Source organism: Halichoeres trimaculatus, unplaced genomic scaffold (assembly GCF_033239565.1).
Source record: "Halichoeres trimaculatus isolate MK-OKI-2021-1 unplaced genomic scaffold, fHalTri1.1 fHalTri1_scaffold_3, whole genome shotgun sequence".
Taxonomy (NCBI): Eukaryota; Metazoa; Chordata; class Actinopteri; order Labriformes; family Labridae; genus Halichoeres; species Halichoeres trimaculatus.
Window position 1 is genome coordinate 38,123,844 of NW_027437181.1, and position 21,817 is coordinate 38,145,660.

At 42.3% G+C, this 21,817-nt stretch overlaps 1 protein-coding gene across 2 annotated transcripts in view; it reads left to right on the forward strand.

The window, feature by feature from the left end:
- Nucleotides 1–21,514, forward strand: part of adamts18 (ADAM metallopeptidase with thrombospondin type 1 motif, 18) — a 93,073-nt gene extending 71,559 nt beyond the window's left edge. For both annotated transcript variants that reach the window (XM_074666376.1, XM_074666377.1), the window contains 6 exons: nt 4,580–4,784; nt 8,890–9,084; nt 13,395–13,465; nt 13,592–13,757; nt 18,743–18,941; nt 20,676–21,514. In XM_074666376.1, coding sequence (XP_074522477.1) covers nt 4,580–4,784; nt 8,890–9,084; nt 13,395–13,465; nt 13,592–13,757; nt 18,743–18,941; nt 20,676–20,791 — 952 coding nt within the window. In that variant the 3' untranslated portion in view covers nt 20,792–21,514. The remainder of the gene's footprint in view (nt 1–4,579; nt 4,785–8,889; nt 9,085–13,394; nt 13,466–13,591; nt 13,758–18,742; nt 18,942–20,675) is intronic.
- Nucleotides 21,515–21,817: the final 303 nt, after the last annotated feature.

The following is a 21,817-nucleotide window of genomic DNA, read 5'->3' on the forward strand; positions in this document are numbered from 1 at the left end:
CATCAGATTGAGATGCAAAGAGAATTTGAAGCTTTACAATATTCCCGCCCAGCATGGAGTCTGAAGAAGACACGCTCATGTCTCTAAAGGAAGTCTCTCCTTCAGCTTCCTCTGCAGCTCGGCCTTTCCCTTCCTCCATCTACCTCTCCATCTCCTCTGAATCCATACGTCCTCCTCTGCTGTTTGAAGTTTCTTGGCTCGTTCTCCTGGCAGAGGCCATCTGTTGAGTCGCTTACCACCAGGTCGGGGATTTCTCTGTGCATCACTCAGCAGGATACGTAGACAGATCAAAGTGAGACATGTTGTACCTGAGCCAGAGGCAGAAAGACAAAACAGAATGTATGCACAAGTTACTGAGCAGAACATTGAAGAGAGCTTTGTGACGACTTCAGAAAGTTAAATCATGTGACCAATCAGTGAGAAATGTTAACCCCCTAGTGTAACCCAACAGATGTCTGTCCTAATACAGATAGGGTTAGAATGAGTTAATGCAGTATGAGAACAAGCAGACAACGTCACACTGTAAACTAAGGGATAATGGATAGTAAGCCAGTTGTTATTCAGATGTAAAACCTCTACGGGATGAGAGACAGTGCCAATAAAAAACACTAATGTTGTGGCTTTAGCTCGGACTAACAGAAGTAGAAGAAGCAGCAGCCCCTTTCTAAGGTCCTCTTAGAAACTCTTCTGTGGTGTTTCACTCTTAATCAGCCAGTCTTGTTTCTCTGCCACAGACCAGACCATGTTGCGGTGTGTGGTTGAGGTCTCTTTGCCCTTTGCTAAGCTGCCTTAGCTTGTGTGTTTTAACCTCCCTCACTTCAGTCTGTGCTGTTTTCTCTGCCCTTTGTCTGCTCTTCTCTGATCATGTCACAGAAACACCAGAATGAAGATCTGTTTTCTCTAGATAAGCTCAGGCTGTTTACAAAACCTAATACGACATACTCCATACTACTCACTGCATACTATAAACTACACACTGTATAATATCCACTGCATACAACTCACTACAGACTACGTACATCAAACTAAACACTTAATACTATATACTTCATACAACATACTACTTACTTCACACTACTTACAACATACAACATACTAGATACCACTTACTACATACTACATACTACTCTCAACTTACCAGAAACTACATACTACATATAACTGACTTCATACTACTCACCACATAGTACTTATTACACACTACTCACTAGTTACTACATACTACTAGAGATTAGGGATGGGTACCGAATTAGGTACTTTTACAGGTACCGACCGAATTCTGTCAAAAGTACCGGGTATCGATTCATGTAAAATCCAAAGGCTCAATGTTTAGGTACCTAAATGCATCCTTGTGACTGTGAGGGAGTGGAAGAGTAGGTTATTTTCCATGCTGGTCATGAACACAGCATTGCAAGGTTATATATTGAAGAATAAATATGTTTAATTGAAAAAAAATCTATACTTTACTACTAAACAAACTTATATTTTTTACCACATAAACACAAAAAAAGTACCGAAAATTGGTACCATTGAGTACCGATACCGATAGCCAGGTACCGGGCATCGTTACTGTATCATTTCAAATGTGAAAGGTACCCATCCCTACTAGAGATGGGTACCGAATTGGGTACTTTTGTATGTGCGGACCGTATTCTGTCTGTAGTACCAAGTACCAATTCATGTAAATCCAAAAGGTACCATGTTTAGGTACCTCAACAAATCCTTGTGACTGTGGGAGTGAAAGAGTAGGCAATTTTCCATACTGGACATAAACGTAGCATTGCAAATTTATATACTGAAAAATTAATTTGTTAAATTGAAAAACTTTGAGATTAGATTTTTTTAAAAATAATATTTCACCACATAAACACATAAAAATACCAAATACTGGTGCTGTTGAGTACTAAAACCCGTTGCCAGGTACCAGGCATCGGTACGGTATCGTTTCAAATCTGAAAGGTACCCTTCCCCAGATACTACTTACTACATACTACTAACTACATATTACTTACTTTATACTACTTTTTATATATAACAAACGTATCACTACTCACTGCATGATACATACTGCTTACTGCATACCAGATACTGATTTCTACGTACAACGTATGACATACTACATAAAACATTCTACTCACTACATAACATATACTACACACATCATGCTACATATTACTCACAACATACTACATATGACAGCCTGTCTGCCATATACTACATTCTCCATACAACCTTCTACACACTACTTACTACATACTTAATAATTCATACTGTCTATTTTTGCTGGATGCTGGAGCTGCAACACGACAATTCACCGTAGAACAGATAGAGCAGGAAAGAAAGGGATTTTTTCCGAACCAGTCTAACATCAGGATATTTTTGGCATACTGCAGAGTTTGTTCTTTCTCTTCAAATATTTCATGACAGCAGTTTATTCATTTGGTCCAGTGAGCCTCTGCTCCAGTCAAAACTTAACTTTCTTAATTATAATAAACTAGTTTTGACTGTAATATCAGACAAGGCGAAGGGGACAGAGATGTTTATGTGTTGATTTTCTCCACTCAGCTCCTTCTCTTCTCAAAACTTTGCAGCAGATCAAACTTTTAACATGAATAAAGCCAATGTCACAATTTTAACTCAATTGCTGTTATCAGTTACTTTGTCTCACCAGCTCTGCTGTTTGGTATTGACCAATCAGAATTGAGTTTTTAGTCAGCCAGGTAATAAGATGTATTTGGTAAACTTTTTGACACTTTGGATCTTTCTTTGCTGTGACAGTCGGGAAATTTGACTCAGAATCTGTGGTTCATTGTGTCCATTTTACCCAGGACCCTGAAACAAAAGCAGCTGAAAGGGATTGAGGAAGAAGCATACTAACCTGTGACTGTGAGGCTGACACACGTGAAAGCTGGTTGGAATTACTGAAAAAGTGCACTTGAGGGAAACATTAGAAAAGAAAATGTGCTAGGAGAAAGAAAGCAGCGCAAAGCAAATACAAACAGAAGACTTCTCCAAACCACACACATGTAAGCATGGATTTATCGGAGTTAGAAATACTTTGTTTAGAGTTCTGGTTAAAGGGGCGGTATAGACCTGTTTAGCTAAGGTGGTCCATTCAGTGCATAATTCAGCAGAAAACCACTGACCTTCAATTAACTCAGCATTAGGTTCAAAAGAAACAGATCGTCATTCATCTGTGGCAGCGTGTGCGCAGCAGCATGAGTCCTCAAAGCGCCTGGGAGAGAGTTCTTGGTTCTGCCTCAAAATATGCCAGTTATTGAAAGACTGCAGAGGTAGAAATTACAGTAACCCTTCGTGGTGGTTTGCAGCAAAGCGGAGTGGCACTTTAGCCACTTTTCTCCAATGATATATTGTTATTTATAAGCCAGGCCAAGCAAAGGGAAAAAAGCAAACAGTCCCTAAAAAATCCTAAACCCATGCCTTTGGGTCCCAATGGTTCAAATCCTTCCCTCTCCTAAATTGCAGTTTAGCCTGGCTGCCTCACTGGTCTGTGGCCTTTGAAAGAGAATGAAAGCATTTTTCTTCCCCTGGAGCAAGTCAGCGGTGCGGAGGAACGGTCTTTTGCGGTGGGTTGTCATCTCAGAAACCGGACCGAGCTATCTGCCCATGTCTCCATCTCCCTCTTCGAAGCCTGTGGTTGTCAGACCACTCATTTGCTGTAATCTCCCCCTGCAGCCCTGATGCCAAGACAGAAGCTATTTTAGAAACAGCAGAAGGCTTTCATCAGAGCACGAACGACTCAGAGACACTGGAGGAGAGGAGAGGAGAGGAGAGGAGAGGAGAGGAGAGGAGAGGAGAGGAGAGGAGAGGAGAGGAGAGGAGAGGAGAGGAGAGGAGAGGAGAGGAGAGGACAGGACAGGGGAGGACAGGAGAGGACAGGAGAGAATCAGAGGCAAAGAGAGGAGGTTACATGACTGGGGATGAAAGAGGAGAGGTGAAATGATGAACAGTGGACAATTGTTTTTTATTATTATTATTATTATTATTATTATTATTATTATTATTATTATTATTATTATTATTATTATTATTATTATTATTATTATTTATTTTATTTTTTTTACCTTTATTTAACCAGGAAGTCCCATTGAGAAAAAAAAATCTGTTTTACAAGAGAGACCTGGCCAAAATAGCAGCCATACAATGAAATCAGAAGAAAAAATTAGGAAACAAAGGAGAAAGTGTCAACTATCTGTCTGTGTTTCTCTGTCCCATGGGTTGTTTGCTTTTTTTCCATTTACCTGACCATAGCAGCACCTTTTCAGGCTAATGCCTGTGGTATTATCCTGAAAAACAGAACATTTTCTTCTAATTTGCTTTTAAGTTTGCCGGAGTAACAACTTCACATTAAAGATGTGGGTACAGCAAAAATGATCATTATGTCAACGCTGTCTTTAAGAAAAGTGAGTCACATGATCCCTGGTGTGGATGTGGTCTTGCCTACCTCAGCTCTGATGCTGCAAACCCTGGACTGGATGATTCTCAGGTGGCTTAGACTCAGACCCTAACGAACTCTGTACATGTTTGAAAGTTCATTTCTCTGCTTGTGTCTCCACAGCTGGGCCACAGGGGAGTGGGGCTCCTGCAGCCGCTCGTGTGGGGGAGGTCAGCAGACCAGGACACTGCGCTGCCTGAGGAAGGTGACCTATCAGAGGGAGGAAGTGGTGGCCCACTCCCTCTGTCCTGTCATCTCTCCCGCCCAGGTCCAACCCTGCCACACCCAGGCCTGCCCGCCAGAGTGGAGTACTGGATCCTGGTCTCAGGTGGGTTTTAGAGATGGTTGAAGGCTGAAGGTTAGGGGATAGAATAAGACCTCTCCATCTTTAAAAAAAAGTGTGAATGTGAAGTCATGAAGGACAGTCTTCTGTGTGGTATCAGAGGGAGCCAGCAGGAGAAGGCAGCAGGAAACAAACAGGAAACAAAGGAACCACACGAAGGAGACGTGAAGGTGATGATGGTTATATCATGTGTGAGCCAAGAAGAGCAACAGGCAGCAGAGTGAATAAAACCCTCTGAGGTAGAGGAGAGAGAATCATGACTCAAGATTTCTGCTCGTCTCTGTTTGTATTTTGGGCCCATACAAACAGGAAGTGGCTGTTTATGTCTTATTTTAGTCAAGATTTCTTATCAGAAATCATTTAAGCCATATTCACCTGAAACATGTCTATATCTAACAAGATATCAGAGGACAAAAAATGAGCCCTGAAGACCAAAAAACACATCTGATAATGGGGTAAGAAAAGTCTTTAACAATTTAATTTTTTATTTATTTTTTATTATTTTTTATTTAACAATTGTGTGTATTTAAAGAAACTGGATGAGTCCATTTTCTAACCCCATTAACAGTTCTGTTTTGAATTCAAACATGTTTTTGGGTTTTTCAGCTGAATTTGAGTCATATTAGGGCTGAAAGGAGAACTTTTGCCAAGATAAAACATTTGCTGAAGTTACAGTTTTTTGCAGTGCAGATGTGCTGCTGGTTTGAAGAGGAGTAGTTAGTGCATAGACCATTAAAGCTCCTGTGAGGAACCTTTAGGTTTAGTGAACTTTTGTGCCCCATGTGGGTGGTCCAGTTAGTCTTTGTGGATTTACATATCCAGCTTTCAGTTTACACCAAGCAGCAACCTCCAGTCTGAGAATATGAGACAATGCGGAAGTGCTAAAATCCGCTATTTCTGGAGTGTTTGCTTGAGGCTGGCTCCAGAAGTACCGGAAGTCACATACACACCAAGCCAAAAAAAAAAAAAGCCATTCAAAGCAGAAATTAACCTATTTACAGCCTGGTTCAAAAAACGTCTCCTGTCTGAGTTGCTAATTTTACTACCAGCACTCACTGTACGGGGGGTGAATTTTTTTCTAACGTGGCTGTTCAGAGGATATTAAAGGGGACATATCATGCTGATCCCTGATTTAATACTTACATATCATATAATAAATTTGAAAACAAGACCTTTCACCCCCTGAGTTTTCAAAAAATGAGATATTGTATTTTTTCTGATACCCTAGAACAAGATTTGATTCCTCTGAAAATAGGTCATTGCCAGATGGCCGCAAGAGTTCGACCTTTGTGACGACACGAGGATCCTTTCTTTTTATTGGAGTAATCTGATAAAGCAGCTCCTCCTCTGTGATGTCAGTTAGTCACACAACCGCCACCGAGGGATACACCCACCAAGAGCCGAGTATAAACGTATAAACTATACATGTTACAGTACCGGTTTGACTCACCACACTGAAGTGTCCTGAGATGATCTGTGTCCAGGTGGATTTTCTTCCTCCTGAGCTGCAGAACCGTCCCGGTCTGACTCGGGGTCCAATACAAAAGGACGTATCCTACACTCTGCCATTTTATCAGTGCTATCAATGCCTTACGGTGAAGTTTTGGCAAACAGCAAACTCGCTCGGTCTGCTCCATTCAATATGGCGATTTTGTAAATACTGCCATCCTGCAAAAAACCGCCCCCTGGCTCTACCCCCTCTGCCCCTCTGATAGAACTGACCAATCAGAGCACAAAGGGCTGTGTTGCAAGGTTACTGGAGGTCATTCTGGAAATGGAGCGTTTCAATGAGATCTTCAGAATGGCCTAAACTGAGGATATTGAGAACTCTATTGTGGGGCAATGAAGGAACTAAATGACTTGTACTGAGGACAGAAATGCTTTACAGGCATCCTAGTCTGGCATAGTGAAAAGGAGAAACAAGCATGATATGTCCCCTTTAAGATTGCGAGCCCCCCCAATAAGAGGCACAGCTGAGGGTCACGTGATGGCCAGCGCCCTATGGATGTAAGCAAAGCTCTTTCCACTACCAATATGGCCGCAACAGCCCATGTGCTTCATTTTCCATTTCAGAAACAGACGAGTGACGTCGGTGAGACTACATCCATGTTTTATACAGTCGATGGTATACACTCATGCAGCACTCACCAAGAGTCTTTGAGGTTGTCTCCATGACATCCATCTTCTGTCTCTGATTTAGACTTTGAGGCCCATCAGCGACAGAGGGCACAGTCAGGTTACTAAACTCAACCAGGCTTCATCCAGGTCAGGGTGAGCTAGAGAGGTGGGCCTTAAGCCTCTCTAAGGCAGTGACAGGGCGTCCACCTGTCAATCAAATCGGCCACGTCCTTTTAAAGGCAAACTGGGAAGTTTGGTAACTCTGAAAATAAAAGTGAATGGAAAATGTTCCTGTGTACAGCCTGTGCTAAAAGGATTTTACTGTAAAGCAGTTCAGGTTACATTTTTTTTGTAAAATAAAGTTTATAAATAAAGTTTGGCTGATTCAGTAACTGATTGAATGAGCTTGGTGTTTCTGTAACGAGCCTGAAACAGAATTGTAGATACCTGCAGTTTTGAACACTTCCACATGGATGTCATTTCTCATGACTGGAAGTTTCTGAGCTTCAAGAATCATTTTCCAGTAGGAGGGTTTAAAGGAAGGTTTGTTGATCCAGTTTTAATCCATAAGAAATCAATATTTAGTTTGATGCATCAGGCTTTGGAGGTAACTCATGGCTCTTGTTATGCTAAGCTATAAGCTAACACTCTGCACTTCATCATATCTGACACTAGTTCATCTTCAATCCTAAATTTTTAACCATCCACAAACACAAACCCTCAGACTCATGGTCCCTGTCTATGCAGGCTCAAGCTAAAATACAGACTCTGCTGCCCTCTGCTGGCCATGTGAGGAACTTTAAAAACATGAGGAAAACGTTTCCTGTCTGGATCCATTTGAGACACATTCAGCTTTCATGTGGAGGATCTGGATTGTTTTAACTATTGTTTCTAAAGTTCTGTCTTTGTTTTTTTAATTACAATCAGACAGAAATCTATCTCTGACTCATCTTTATTCAAGTTTGGAAATGATGAACAACTGAGTTCTAACAAACTCTACCTGCAAGAAGTAACCAAACACCCAGATAAATCAAAATCAGCCTCACCAAAAGGATCATGTCTGATTGTTTCCTGGTTTGCAGATCATATTTTCACTAATTATTCCTGTTAGCTGCAGATCTGAGGGGAGAGGAGTATGAAACAAAGCCATGACTTGATGAGGGGAGTTCATCCTCCCGCCAATAAGCGGGTTTAATTGGGAGGATTTGGCCTCTGAAACCAAAGTGCATGATGGGAGCAGTCCTTGTGCAGAGTATGAGTGGGCTGGCTGCACATCTGACAGCTAGTCAAACTTTATGGAGTGATTAGCTGGAGTGACCCGCACAGCTGGGACATTTAGCTGTCACTCAGCCATCACTCTTCTGGACACTTGTGTTGTGTGCTTTGGCGATGTCGCTTTAAGCTCCACTCGGGGTTCAGCTGGCGGTCGCAGAGAGAAGGTCAGTCTCCCTGAAGAGATCAATCCAACCTCTGGGTGACAAAAGGACGACTGGGTGTGTGTGTGTGTGCGCTGTCAGAGTTTAAAGTGTGCACAGATGTGTGCAGAGCTTTACTAATAAATGAATGGGATGTTAAAACTGCAGTGACCGCCACAGTTGTGTGTCCCCATGGAGCAGTTTGACTCCGGAGCTGAGTTTAAAGCAGCAGCTCTTTCTGCTGGGATGGGGTCACATTCAGCCCTGAGTTATTGGTTTATTGTATTTAATGTTGGGCCATAATGGGCTGCCATCAAACCCATGACCTTCTGTTTGCTTGTACACCATGTGGTGAATCCAAAATGCATTTCCTGAGTCTATGCCAAGGATTTAACCTCTGTTCACACAGCCTGCTGCTTCACTGTGATCTGATGAAGGATAAAGATGAGGAAGTGTAAGAGTTAGAGGAAGTGTATGTTTATGATTGTGTGATATTGTCAGCTCAGGACGCAGTCATCCATGTCACTGACCTCTGACCCTCTCTGCCCCCCCCCCAGTGCTCTAAGAGTTGCGGTCGTGGACTGAGGAAGAGGAGCGTGTTCTGTCGCAGCACTGATCCCGGGGCCAAAGCGGTGGTGGTCCCTGACAGCATGTGCAGACAGCATCACAAACCCAAAGCCCAGGAGACATGTGTCCTGCGGCGCTGCCCCAAGAACGAGAGGTTACAGTGGATCCCCACTCCCTGGGGAGAGGTAAGGGGACGAGGGCCACGCGGAGCTGAGAGGCTGAAGTGGAAGATGTGATGTTGTATTTTTAGATAGATAGGTGGAGAACATCCACCTGAGAGATCTGAGAACAGAACAAAAGTCTGAGGACTCACACTCACCTCTGTTCAGTTTCAGTATTTTCCAAAATGTAGAGCCATCGACAGAAACATGAAATCAGCATTGATCCAGCTGAAGAAAAAGGAGCCACAATCTAAACCAAAGTCTATTCAGAAACATCTCACTAAACCACATGTGGACTTTGTACAGGCTATTTTCACTCCACTGTTTTAAAATATGTTTCAATTATTGACCAATTCACTGTTTGTAAACCATCAAAAAAGCACTTTTTTTTTTTTTTTTTTTTTTTTTAACCTAAACACCAATTTGACAGATGCTCAATGACTCACAGGTTTGGGGGGGAATCAGCAAGCGGATTCAGAAGACAGAGGTTTTTAGAGGAGAAGTCCAGCAGGCACCCCACAGAGGAGTTTAAACACAAATCACTCGATACTGGTCAATCAATCAATCAATCTTTATTTGTATAGCGCCAAATCAAAACAAACGTTATCCCTAGACACTTTACAAAAACATTTACAGGTCTAGACCCGTAAATGTTGATAAAATTTTATTAGCAGAAACCCAACATCAAGACAAGATAAGGAGTCTTATCATCGTATCTTTCGGATTGATCGTGTCTTCCGGATCGACATCAGTTTGTTCTTGTGAACAACATCTCTACTTCGCACACCAGGGTGCAATATGGAGTTCCTCAAGGTTCAGTGCTCGGACCGATTCTTTTCACCTTGTATGTGCTTCCTCTCTGCACTATATTGAGGAAACCCTCCATAAACTTTCACTGCTATGCAGACGATACTCAGCTTTACTTGTCAATGAAGCCTGAAGAAACCAACCACCTATCTAAACTTGAAGCATCCCTCAAAGACATAAGGTCCTGGATGAGCAGAAACTTCTTACTGCTGAGCTGGTGACTGCATTATCTGTGGACACTAACCAGGCTGTTAAATATAAAGACATGAACTCTTGTCAATAAACCACAAACCCTCCCAAACCAGAAAGAGCTAAGAGAGACCCCTAAGACCTGGGTTATAACACAGGAGTCTGAAAACTAGATCCAGATAGAACAGCACCAGATCTACCAAAATATTAATGTTTTTATTGTCAGATTACTGATAAGACCGGTTAACAGTTTGATAACATATTGTAGTTTTACTTTGAATATAAATCTGCTCTGTTAATTGATAGGTTCACTTATTATTTACCCTCCACAGTATATCCACGTCATAACCTCAGCCCAAAATCAAATTTTGTATTAAATTCACAAAGTAAAAACAAGGTTGAGAATATCAGCAGTTAATATTATTTATTTGTGGTTGAACCTGGTTACCTGAGGTTGGATAAAGAAGATACATTTAGTTGCAAAAGCGGCTGGTGTTTCAGTGTAAAGTGTGACCTCAGGAAAAACAGACATTTTAATGCCGCTTACAGTTTGAATTTAGTCTTTAAAGGATGATATCTCCTTTGAATGAAGGGTGCTAAGCATTGCTTTCGCTGCCAAAATGCATATTTTTGATGGCGTGACAGCACTAGGACCTCCACTCACTGTGAACCTGCTGCTTTCACACCAGCCAACCTCTAGCAGGAGGCTGATGGGGTTGGGTGGGTGACTAAATATTCAGAGGACCTCTGTAAAAAGTTGAGGAGATGCAGCGCATATTTCTGAGTCTTATGATTTAACCTCCTCAGCCTCAGACATGTCTCACAAAGCTCCGACCTCCAGCTTTAAAAGATGAAACGTCTCCCTCTGATGACAGCTCTGCAGGGTAAAAACGGCCTCTTGCATTATGCTCCAAGTTTTCAAAGACATTTGACAACCAAACTGGGAGAAATCCATCACAGAACAGAGGAAACAGTTTCACAGCTGGGAGCCTCAGTAGACCAGAATGCATCGTAACATCAAGCCTTGTGCTTCATGTGGACTGAAACGCTATCAGCATTCCTCAACTTCACTCCCCTTTGCTGGGTTCTTGGAAAGCAAACTCACAGATGTTGGGAAATGACAAACGTGACTCAAAGAACAAGAAAACAAGAAAAATTGAAATAAATCCTTTCTGAAACTTCTCAGAGGCAGTGTGTGTTGTTGGCCCCTCAGAAAGGATGAGACCAACGTCCACCAGAAGCTGAATGACTGCTACCTTCAACAGCAGGAGAGTCTGAAAATGTTCTGAATGGGGGTACTTTTCAGCATCACTCACGCTAATGATTCCTTATTTTCACACCCTGTAGTGTGGAAGTGCACCGAGGCTGAAACAGTAGTTGATCAGCACTGAGATAAAGCAAAGACAGAGAGTGGCAGAGGAAACCAAGCAGCAGAACTAAACTCTGAGAAGTTATTTTATGATCCTTTTTCTCTAAAGCACACAGGAAGAGGCAGGAACTGAGTTTCCTGCTTACTGAGTTACACTTCGTCCTGCCTGTTGTGTGTGTCTTTGCTCTGCCCTCCATCACTGCCACCACAGCCCCAACATGAAAATAAGACACAGACCTCTGAAACTCGGTGGACTCGAGGTAGAAAGCAGGTAGAAGACAAATGGAGACACGGGTTCTTCATACATGAAACACTGGGGGAAACAATGAGGGCGGGGACCACAATCACAAAGGCAGGAAACAGTTCAGGGCAGTTTCCTGAAACAAGGAGAGAGATATCATTACAAAATAAAACAAGATGAGACAAAGAAAAGAGAGGACTGAACCATAACGTATGAACATCACCGCATCTGGCATTTTGGTTCAGTTTGCTTTTAGAAAAACTCTTCTTGAGCTTTTTATCACTATTTATATTTTCTTTTAGATGTTTGTCTGTTTTTATTGGTGTTTATTTTTACTGCTATGATATTAAATATTTTCATTTACCGTCATTAATTTTTTTAAAGTTCATGTTTTAGATGCAGCAGAACACCTGTCAAATGTAAGGACCAGGTTAAGGGACAAATCACAATAGATTTACTCAGTTTGCAGTCAAGCTGTATGAAAATTTAGGCTGCAATGTAAATAAATCAACTTAAACATGTTAATTGGTTGATCATTTGAGTTTTATTTATTCATTTATTCCTATTCATTTATTTGTTTATTTTTATGCACAATGTACAAAAATGTCTCGCATTACTGAAAGAAAGGCTTTTTAGTAGTGTTTCTAATATTTAGAATAGAATAGAAATAGAACAGAATAGAAAATACTTTATTTATCCCCGAGGGGAAATTTAGGAGACACAGCAGCAATCAAGAAAACAAAAGTAAGAAAGAGTATAGAAAGTGCAAAAAGGTCCATAAGAAAATAGATGACGACATCCCGTCCACCACTCTCCAGCCCAGCCAGTCTCCACCTCCACAGGGTCCAGGACTGAGCCTCCCCAGCAGTCTGTTCAGTCTCTGTCTCCTGGATCCTGTCTGCTCACAGCAGGCGAAGCTCCTCCAATGTGGCGCCGGCGTCTGATGTCAGCTCCGTCAGCTACGTCCGTGAACAGCATGATGCCGCTGGGTTAGCACGGCTAGCTCGTCCATCCCACCGGGGCTAGATCCCACGTTCCCAACAACGATGGATGGAAGGACAGATCCACGTCGTCACCTCCCAGCTCACACCCCAGAACCAGCACGTCGTCCTCACCTCCTCCTCCTCACCTAGAGGGAAATCATCAAGCCTTACACTAGTTAGCATTGACATGCTACAGGCTGCTAATTTCACATATAAACAATGCAGCCATGGATACATATGGGATCTCCAGACAAACACAGGAGAAAAGTAGTAAAAATATCACTGAAGACACAAAAAGTTTGGTGTTCATGACCAACAATGAACCATACAAAGTAATGATCCACTCCAAATACAAAGATGACGAAAAACAGACGAAAAAAATTACAAGAAACGGACAAAGAAGAGAGAGCTGCTGCAACAGGCAGCTAGTTGGGCAGTGCCTAGCAACAATTTAATTTACTCAGAGGTAACAAAAAAATCTGCAGTTTGATGAAAAAAAAGGAAAAAAAAAAAGTCTTGTTAAATCCCCATTTTAGAAAAAGTTCCAACACACATTCACACACACTCTAAAAACACACACTCTGTCTGCCCAGCACACATAGGGACAGATGTGCCCTGTGGCGCCCTCTGTCTTTTGGTGCGATCACTGCACCAAAAGGTGACCTTGTTCTGTCTGAGTCTGTCTGTACCTGCATCACAGAGTCCAGTGTCTAAAACTGTCCCCTCTGCCTGCCCTCTCTTTTAGTGCTCCAGGTCTTGTGGTTCAGGGGTCCAGAAAAGAGAGCTTCGCTGTGGAGAGAGAGACTCACATGGAGGGTATGTAGCTTTAAGAGACACCCCTCACACTCTGACAGACCTGCTCAGGTACTCAGGACCCCCCAGCATCTCCTCTGTCCCCTGGGCTCCAGTGTTTTTAACAGAAACCTCTCCTCTGGCTCACAGGCTCACTGAGTTTCCCACACGGAGGTGCAGGAACACGGCCAAACCTTTGGTGGATCTCCAGCAGGTCTGTAACAGAGGTCCGTGCCCACAGCTCCCCCGGGTCCTCCCTGGCAGAACCCCCTCCACCGCGGTGGTCTTGGGCTGGTACTCGTCTCCCTGGCAGCAGGTACATTTTCCCATGCTTTGATCCTAAACAGATCCTGAACAGTCTACCTGAGATCCTTTTAGTCTTTCAGGTGTTCCAGCTGACAGGCGTCCAATCAGGAGTTGTTCCTCCAACATATGAAACAGTTTCTGCCTGCTCCACATTTATTACCCAGATAAACGTTAATGCACAGATGGGTAACACATGACTGGATACTCCAACCAGGATTTGTCATCACAGCCATGCCAGCTCTCAGATCTGTAATCTGTTACACCGGCTGGAACGGGACAGGAAGTAGAGCAGTAGATGTGAGCTGTTTGGAGAAAAAGCCAAGCTTCAAAAAGATCTTCACTGACAGATGTTTGGGGAGGCCAGCTAAAGATGAGCATGAGATGACCACTCCCCCTTCCTTCCTTCATTTCTGACTTGTCCAGTTAAATAAATTGGGATTCACCACTTTGTTGACAGCTGCCCTTCGTTCTAGAGGTCAGCGTGTTGGTCTCATTTGGACCATGGGGTGGAGCTGGACAGCAGAGAGTTCAGTGAAGCAAAGCGTGGGCCTGTGGTTGATTCAGTTATTGTGGAGATAAAAAACAAGCTTTCACCAAGTTTCCATGAGAAGCACAGAGTACAGGGATGTTTGTGAGGTCAGCATGGAGGCAGCCGACTGAAGCTGTAAACTCAAACAGACTAATGAACAAGGTTTTTTTGGGGACTTCACCGTTACTAAAAGCCTCCATCCCTGAATACATAAACACAACTGTATACTTTCTATTATCTGGAATATAAATCACAAGAGTTTAATCAAGTTAAAAAGTAAAACGGAGCCAAACTGACACTCAAGGACAGGTTTTGGCTCTGGGCAAGTCAAGCTCATTTTTTACTTCCCATATTGTTTGGCTGGAAAACAATCAACTTACAGGGGTTCATCAGGGATCTTTAAAGAGTCTCTCTTTAACACATTCACCTGTTCAAAATCCACCATTTAGAATGAGGTTATCAGCCGCAAAATCAGTTATTTCTAGACGTTATTTCTCAGTTTTTGTGGTCAGGTGGGATTTGCCCGGGAGAACACAATCCATCAAATACATAAACCAAACCTCCCTTTAAAGACAAAACCATCAAGATTGAAGAGAGAGATCTAAGTTTTTCTCTTCTGAAAATAATTTAGTTGTGATGGTGGACACTGGAGCCTAACTGTCAGACAGAAAAAGGACAGAAAAGCAGAAGAAAGAAAAACAGGTGAGAGATATGGCACAAGCAAAAGGCTTTAACACAAGCTAAAGGCTAAAAGTGTAGCTATCTGCTCATACATAGGCCGAAGGTTGTATCACAGGCTAAAGGCTGAAACACAAGCTAAAGGCCTAAAATACAAGCTAAAGGCGTAAAATACAAGCTAAAGGCGTAAAATACAGGCTAAAGGCTGAAACACAAGCTAAAGGCCTAAAATACAAGCTAAAAGCCTAAAATACAAGCTAAAGGCGTAAAATACAAGCTAAAGGCTGAAACACAAGCTAAAGGCCTAAAATACAAGCTAAAAGCCTAAAATACAAGGTAAAGGCGTAAAATACAAGCTAAAGGCTGAAACACAAGCTAAAGGCCTAAAATACAAGCTAAAAGCCTAAAATACAAGCTAAAGGATGAAACACAAGCAAAAGGCCAAAAATAAAAGCTAAAGGCCTAAGATACAGGCTAAAGGCTGAAACACAAGCTAAAGATCTAAAATACAAGCTAAAAGCCTAAAATACAAGGTAAAGGCGTAAAATACAAGCTAAAAGCCTAAAATACAAGCTAAAGGATGAAACACAAGCAAAAGGCCAAAAATAAAAGCTAAAGGCCTAAGATACAGGCTAAAGGCTGAAACACAAGCTAAAGGCCTAAAATACATGCTAAAGGCTGAAACACAAGCTAAAGGTGTAAAATACAAGCTAAAGGATGAAACACAAGCTAAAGGCCTAAAGCACAAGCTAAAGGCGTAAAATACAAGCTAAAGGTCGAAACACAAGCTAAAGGCCTAAAGCACAAGCTAAAGGCGTAAAATACAAGCTAAAGGTCGAAACACAAGCTAAAGGCCTAAAGCACAAGCTAAAGGCGTAAAATACAAGCTAAAGATCGAAACACAAGCTAAAGGCCTAAAATATAAGCTAAAGGCTGAAACACAAGCTAAAAGCCTAAAATACAAGCTAAAGGCGTAAAATACAAGCTAAAGGCCTAAAATACAAGCTAAAGGCGTAAAATACAAGCTAAAGGCGTAAAATACAGGCTAAAGGCTGAAACACAAGCTAAAGGCCTAAAATACAAGCTAAAAGCCTAAAATACAAGCTAAAGGCGTAAAACACAAGCTAAAGGCCTAAAGCACAAGCTTAAGGCCTAAAATATAAGCTAAAGGCTGAAACACAAGCTAAAAGCCTAAAATACAAGCTAAAGGATGAAACACAAGCTAAAGGCCTAAAATACAAGCTAAAGCCTAAAATACAAGCTAAAGGATTAAAACACAACATATTTGCTTATACATAAGCTAAAGGTCGAAACACTAGCCAAAGGCTAAAACACAAGCCAAAGGCTGCAAGGCTAGTTAAGGGCTTAGACACAGGCTTTAGGCAGGGCTCTCAAGTTTTGAGTGCAGGCTCCGCCTCAATCCACTGCTGTTTTAGGATGTGACAGCCCTTAACATATCACAACAATAAATACTGCATAATAATAAAAAGAAACTCAGCTAATCTTCATCATCATCAAAATTTTGTCTTAAAAAGACAATTTTTCAGGTTAAAATTTCAGTAGCTTTCTCATTTTTAAATTTGTTGATACTAAATCACCTCTCAACTGTCCTGGACATCCTCTCACAACTTCCACAGCTCTTAATTTTTTTAATAAAAGGTCATAAAAACCCACTGAGAACATAATCAAGGGCCAGTCACTATAAGTGTGTTTTTTTTCAACTTGGAATTAAAGTGGCTTTGTCCTTTTTTTTTTTTTAATCTATGATCAAGAAATCACCTCTAATGTGTCCCGGACATCCTCTCACAGCTTTTACAGAAAAAAGGCTAACGTTAAAAATGGAACTGTCTTCACCCCGGTATAAACAATACGTGATGCAGGATACCTCAGGTTGAACTTATTTCAGTGAGTGACTAAAAACAGCAGCTTGGAGATGGAGTTTTCTGTCTGCGTCTTTTCTCTCACCAGCACACAGGGCGCTGCCCCCAAAGACGCCGAGCGTTTCTGGAGGTATGTAGGTCAGATATTTACACGTACATCAGCTGTTAAGTGACATTACTGTCAGACATCAACAGTAACAGCCACACTTTAAATGGAAGATATCAAGCCTATAGTCCACAGAGCGGATCGTGGCGGCATCAGATGTAGGCTACTAATGTGTGGGACCGCTAGACGCGTGTCATATCTATGATGCTCCATAGTTGATCAGATATTTCATGGTTTTCCTAATGTTTATACGCCAGGAAAAGAAAGATTATAATGATTGTTCACGAGTTCAAGTCAAGTCTGAAGTCTCTCTGTGGACATTTTTTTTTTCAGCGTGAGAAATACAATGTGTGGCAGGAGCACGAGACTAAAGACCTAAAAGAGTGACTGTCATGCTCAATGCGTGACACTTGAGAGCCCTGCTTTAGGTTAAAACATGAGCAAAAGGTTGAAACACAAGCTAAAGGCTAAACCAGAGCTAGAAGCTTAAACACAAGAAATAGGTATAAATATGAGCTAAAGGCTACAGTACAGGCTAAAGGTTGGAACACAGGCTTAAGGCCGAAACATTGGCTAAAGGCTTAAACATGAGCTAGATGATGAAACACAAGTTAAAGGCTCAAATACAAGCAAAATGCTTAAAAACATTGGCTAAAACGCAAGATATGGACTAAAACACAAGCTAAAGGCTGAAACACGAGCTAAATGCTATAACACGATTAAGCTGTTTGTGCTACATGCAAATACTGTTCAGGATGATGTTTTCAACCCAGCAGATGTTAGCTGACAACAAATGGAGCTACAGCTGATAAAGCTGCTCAACCAGAGTGGTCATTTCAGTCAAAAATATCTACAGTCTCTGTCTACAGATGGAAAACTCTCTTTTTATCCCCTTCTTTCTCAAATCAACAACCTGATTTTAATGAATACTAGGAAACAAACTCCTTACAGGCAAGAAGTGAACCAGGCAAGAAGTGAACCAGGCAAGAAGTAAACGCAGTCTCTGAAGCCAGGATATGAAATGATCAGGTCAGGAAGCAGTGCAGGTTTCAGCTCTTTACAGAATCATATTTCTGTGTGGTCAGTTTCTCGTCAGCTAACAAATCTAGTGAGAGGGTGTTTCAGAACATTTATTTCTGCCTCACCATCTCTCCCTTTATGGATTTCTGTTTACCAAGCTCCTTTCTCTGGGAGGCCCTGGCATCACGAGGGAGGCAACACAATGTCTGGGCCCAAACCGATCAATACGAGATATATATGACCAAGAGTGGCTCCTCTGATCCTGTATCGCTCTTTTCCCAAACCTGTGAGGCAGACTGAGAGAGATGGTAATAGTTCAGAGATGGAGTGGCTTGCTGTGTGGTAAAGGTCTCAGATATAGAAGCTTGGCTCTGTTACATGGTGTCTGGGTGCAGGTTGTGTAGGCTATGTGTTATATCATCCATTATGCAGAAAGTCTTAAGGGCAGCCTCTTATAGCACGGAGTCTTATTCTGCTTGATCTGAAGCCTGTGATCTGAGTATGTTTCCACCAGAGCAGATCTCTCCTGACAGCTCGCTGGAGGGCGAGTACATGCTGGGTGGATGTTTGTTTTCTTCATCTCTTCTTTGTCTCGGCGCAGACTTTTCCTCCATCCTTCCCCTTGCTCCCCTCCTCCTTTTATGATGGTTCATTTTTCAAATGAAAAATGCCATGCGCTCTATTGATTGATCTCCCTCCACTATCTATACCACCGCGCTTCTTTCCAGTTCCTCTTCCGCTCACTCAGTCCGTCTTCTTGTTTCCACCTCCTTCCTCGTCAGTGCTCTGTGTCCTGTGGTGGAGGAGTGCAGACCCGGACCATTCAGTGTCTGCGGCAAGGTCGCCCTGCAGCTGGCTGCCTGCCACATCAGAGGCCTGTCACATCCAGGGCGTGCAACACACACTTCTGTCCCCCTGCTGCTGTCCCACCTCCTCCACAACGCCCTGTACGGGTCCCAGCGGGCGGACACCCACTGAAAGGTAAAGCCCACCGAGGTGGAAACTCTGGATGCCTGACAGCTATCTCTAATAAATCAATCTTAAACCATGTACCAGCTGAATGTTAGCTCTTTGGCTGCTTTACCACAAGTCAATGACTCATTTTTTGAATGTAGTTTTTTTTTCACTTTGAGCAATTTTCCTATAAAAATAAACTACAAATAACTGCCCAAGCAGGAGAACAGTTGCAAACAGGAAATAGGTCAGAATATACAGAGTGCACCATGAATGTGTTTATAACTGAATGAACTTTCTTCTGATCTTTTTTTTTTTTAAATGTCAAAATAATCCTCCTTCTTTATCTCAGGTTGGGACCACCACAAATGACCAAGAGAGAAAAGTATAACCATGATTCATTTGCATGAAGATGCCTTCTCAGGCTGCAGCACACATGATGCATCATATGCACTGATTTGCTTGTGCTTGTGAATGAGGTGTACCACGCTAAAAAGCTCACCTCCTGCCAAATCAGAGGGGTGAATTGTGCCTGGGCACAGCACACCTGAGGTCACGCTGGCCAAACAAACTGGCCTTATGGTTGAAGCGTGCTTGGGCCCGGTATGGATGGCCAGTGTGACCACGCTCTGAGAGAAGCTACGTAAGAGAGGACTTGTCTATCTGAGTGTTTTGGATAGGGTAGAGGCTCAGTACTGTGTTCAGAGCAGCTTGTTAAAAACTTTCACCTCAGTCTTTAAACTTCACAAAAGTTGACAGATTTGTGGGTAGTCGCTTTTTTCCACAAAAAAATACACTAGAGGGGTCTGAAAATTTGCTAAATACAGCAACAGAGTCACTAAGTTTGCAACAACCTGCATGCTGTAACCATGTGTAACGTTTCAACCAATCAACCTAAAAAGTAATTACTGGTCAATACTGTAAGTGTCAAAACAAAAGTGGTCACCCCCCCCCCCCCCCCCCCCCCCCCCCAAAAAAAAAAAAAAAAAAAAATAATAATAATAATAATTAAATAGAATAAAATTAAAATTAAAAATAAAAATAATTTACCTTTTGCCCAAAATATAAAAGCCTCTTAAGATTTTTTTTTTAAATAACATCACGTGTTGTTGTTACAAATGGTGCTCTTACAAGGCCCTAAACAGGCTTCCAAAGGCTCCCCAAATTACCAACCTGTACGGTCTCACTTTGTGGTGTCATTCTGTTTGGGTGCCAGACATACTGATCCAACCCCAGAAGGTGGAGCTAGAAACACTGCAGTCTACTGATTGGTGGAAAGAATTGTTACTTCCTGTGTGACAGCAACTGCTGTATGTCTCCTGCCTTATCTGAAACAAAACTTTTTAACAAAGAGCCACATGACAATCACAAAGAAGGTGAATTGCTGGATGTCTTCCATCGTTGCTCTTTGTTTACTGTGCAGCTATTAAGTAACTGGTGCAGCTATCAGCATCCAGCTTACACCCCGCCTACCAAGATGGGCAGGGTTGGCTGTGGAAATGCAAACAGGATCAGGCTTTACTGATTCAACCCGTACCAAAGTGCACTGATCCAAACTGGACCACTTGGTGAAAACGGGGGGAGACAGCAGCATAAACAAAGTGTTGCAGACAGGCTGAAATAAGAGTTTACCAAAACACCAGGGAGAGAAAAAGATGACTATCCCCTGATACGACTCCACTCCAGAAAATAAAGTCATGAGTTTGTGGGTTATTGGCCTCATCATCTGTTAAACTCAACCTGATCTTCCTCTCCCCGCAGATGAGCATTGTGTGGACCACTTCAGCTGGTGCCACCTGGTCCCTCAGCACGGCGTCTGCGGCCACAAGTTCTACGGACAGCAGTGCTGCAAGTCCTGCTCCAACAAGAGGGCGTAGACGCCCAATTCCTTTGAGCCCGAGGACTGACAGCTTAGGGCCGACACAGACTCTACAGGGATGGGAACTGAAACTCAGAACTGAGCTCTACCCCTGTGTTTGCTTCCTGGAGTACTTGACTGATGAACTCTAAGAAGGTGTAAAAGACTCCTCGGACTTACAGACAAGACGACGTGGCTGCTGGCGCTCCTCTGCCAAAGGTTATGAGTCATATTTCAAACAGGAAATGGGAGCCTCTGAGGACTCGTTGATGTAATATAAGCCCTACGTTGTCCTGTTGCCTGTTTTCCTTTTGAAACCTCTGAATCTACAAGCCATCAAGAGAGCAGGAAACGGACAGTAGCATTTTATCTAGCTTCTATGTTGTGTTTTTTGAAAGCGTCTGGTTTCATACTCCTCTATTTAAGTTATTATGGTGCATTATATATGATTTTACACTCTGTCAGGTGAACAGTGGATCTGTGACATGTCATATGTTTGTTTGGATGAACCATCGGATGGTGCCAGTCAACTTTAGATCCTTGTGATGAGATTTAAGATGACGTAATAGTTTAAACAGTCAGTTTTCTGCACTTTTCCTTTGAATAACTCTTCGCCTGTTTGTTTCCTGCTGCTGAGTCATACCTGGAAATGTTTTTATGTGCCCTGTTAACGCTTTTAGACCATGCTTCTCTGTGTACGTTAAACTCTTTATGCAGTCACGCTGTAAGTGGTCCTTTTTATCTCTCCTGTGTGTTCATGGAAATACAACATGGTCATCTATCTGTTTCTCCTCTTTGTGCATTCTCTCCATCCGTTTCAGCTACGAGGAGGGGAACATACGGTGGCCAGTGGGTGTCAGACGGTTCGCAAAAGCCACAACACTGATGCAAAAGCCACAACACAAATTCAAAAGCTACAACCCGTATGCAAAAGCAAAAACACAATGAAGAAGCTGCAACATGGGAATCCAAAAGCTACAACATGAATGCAAGATCAAAATTGTAAATGCAAGAGTTACAACACAGATGCAAGAGCAAAAACACT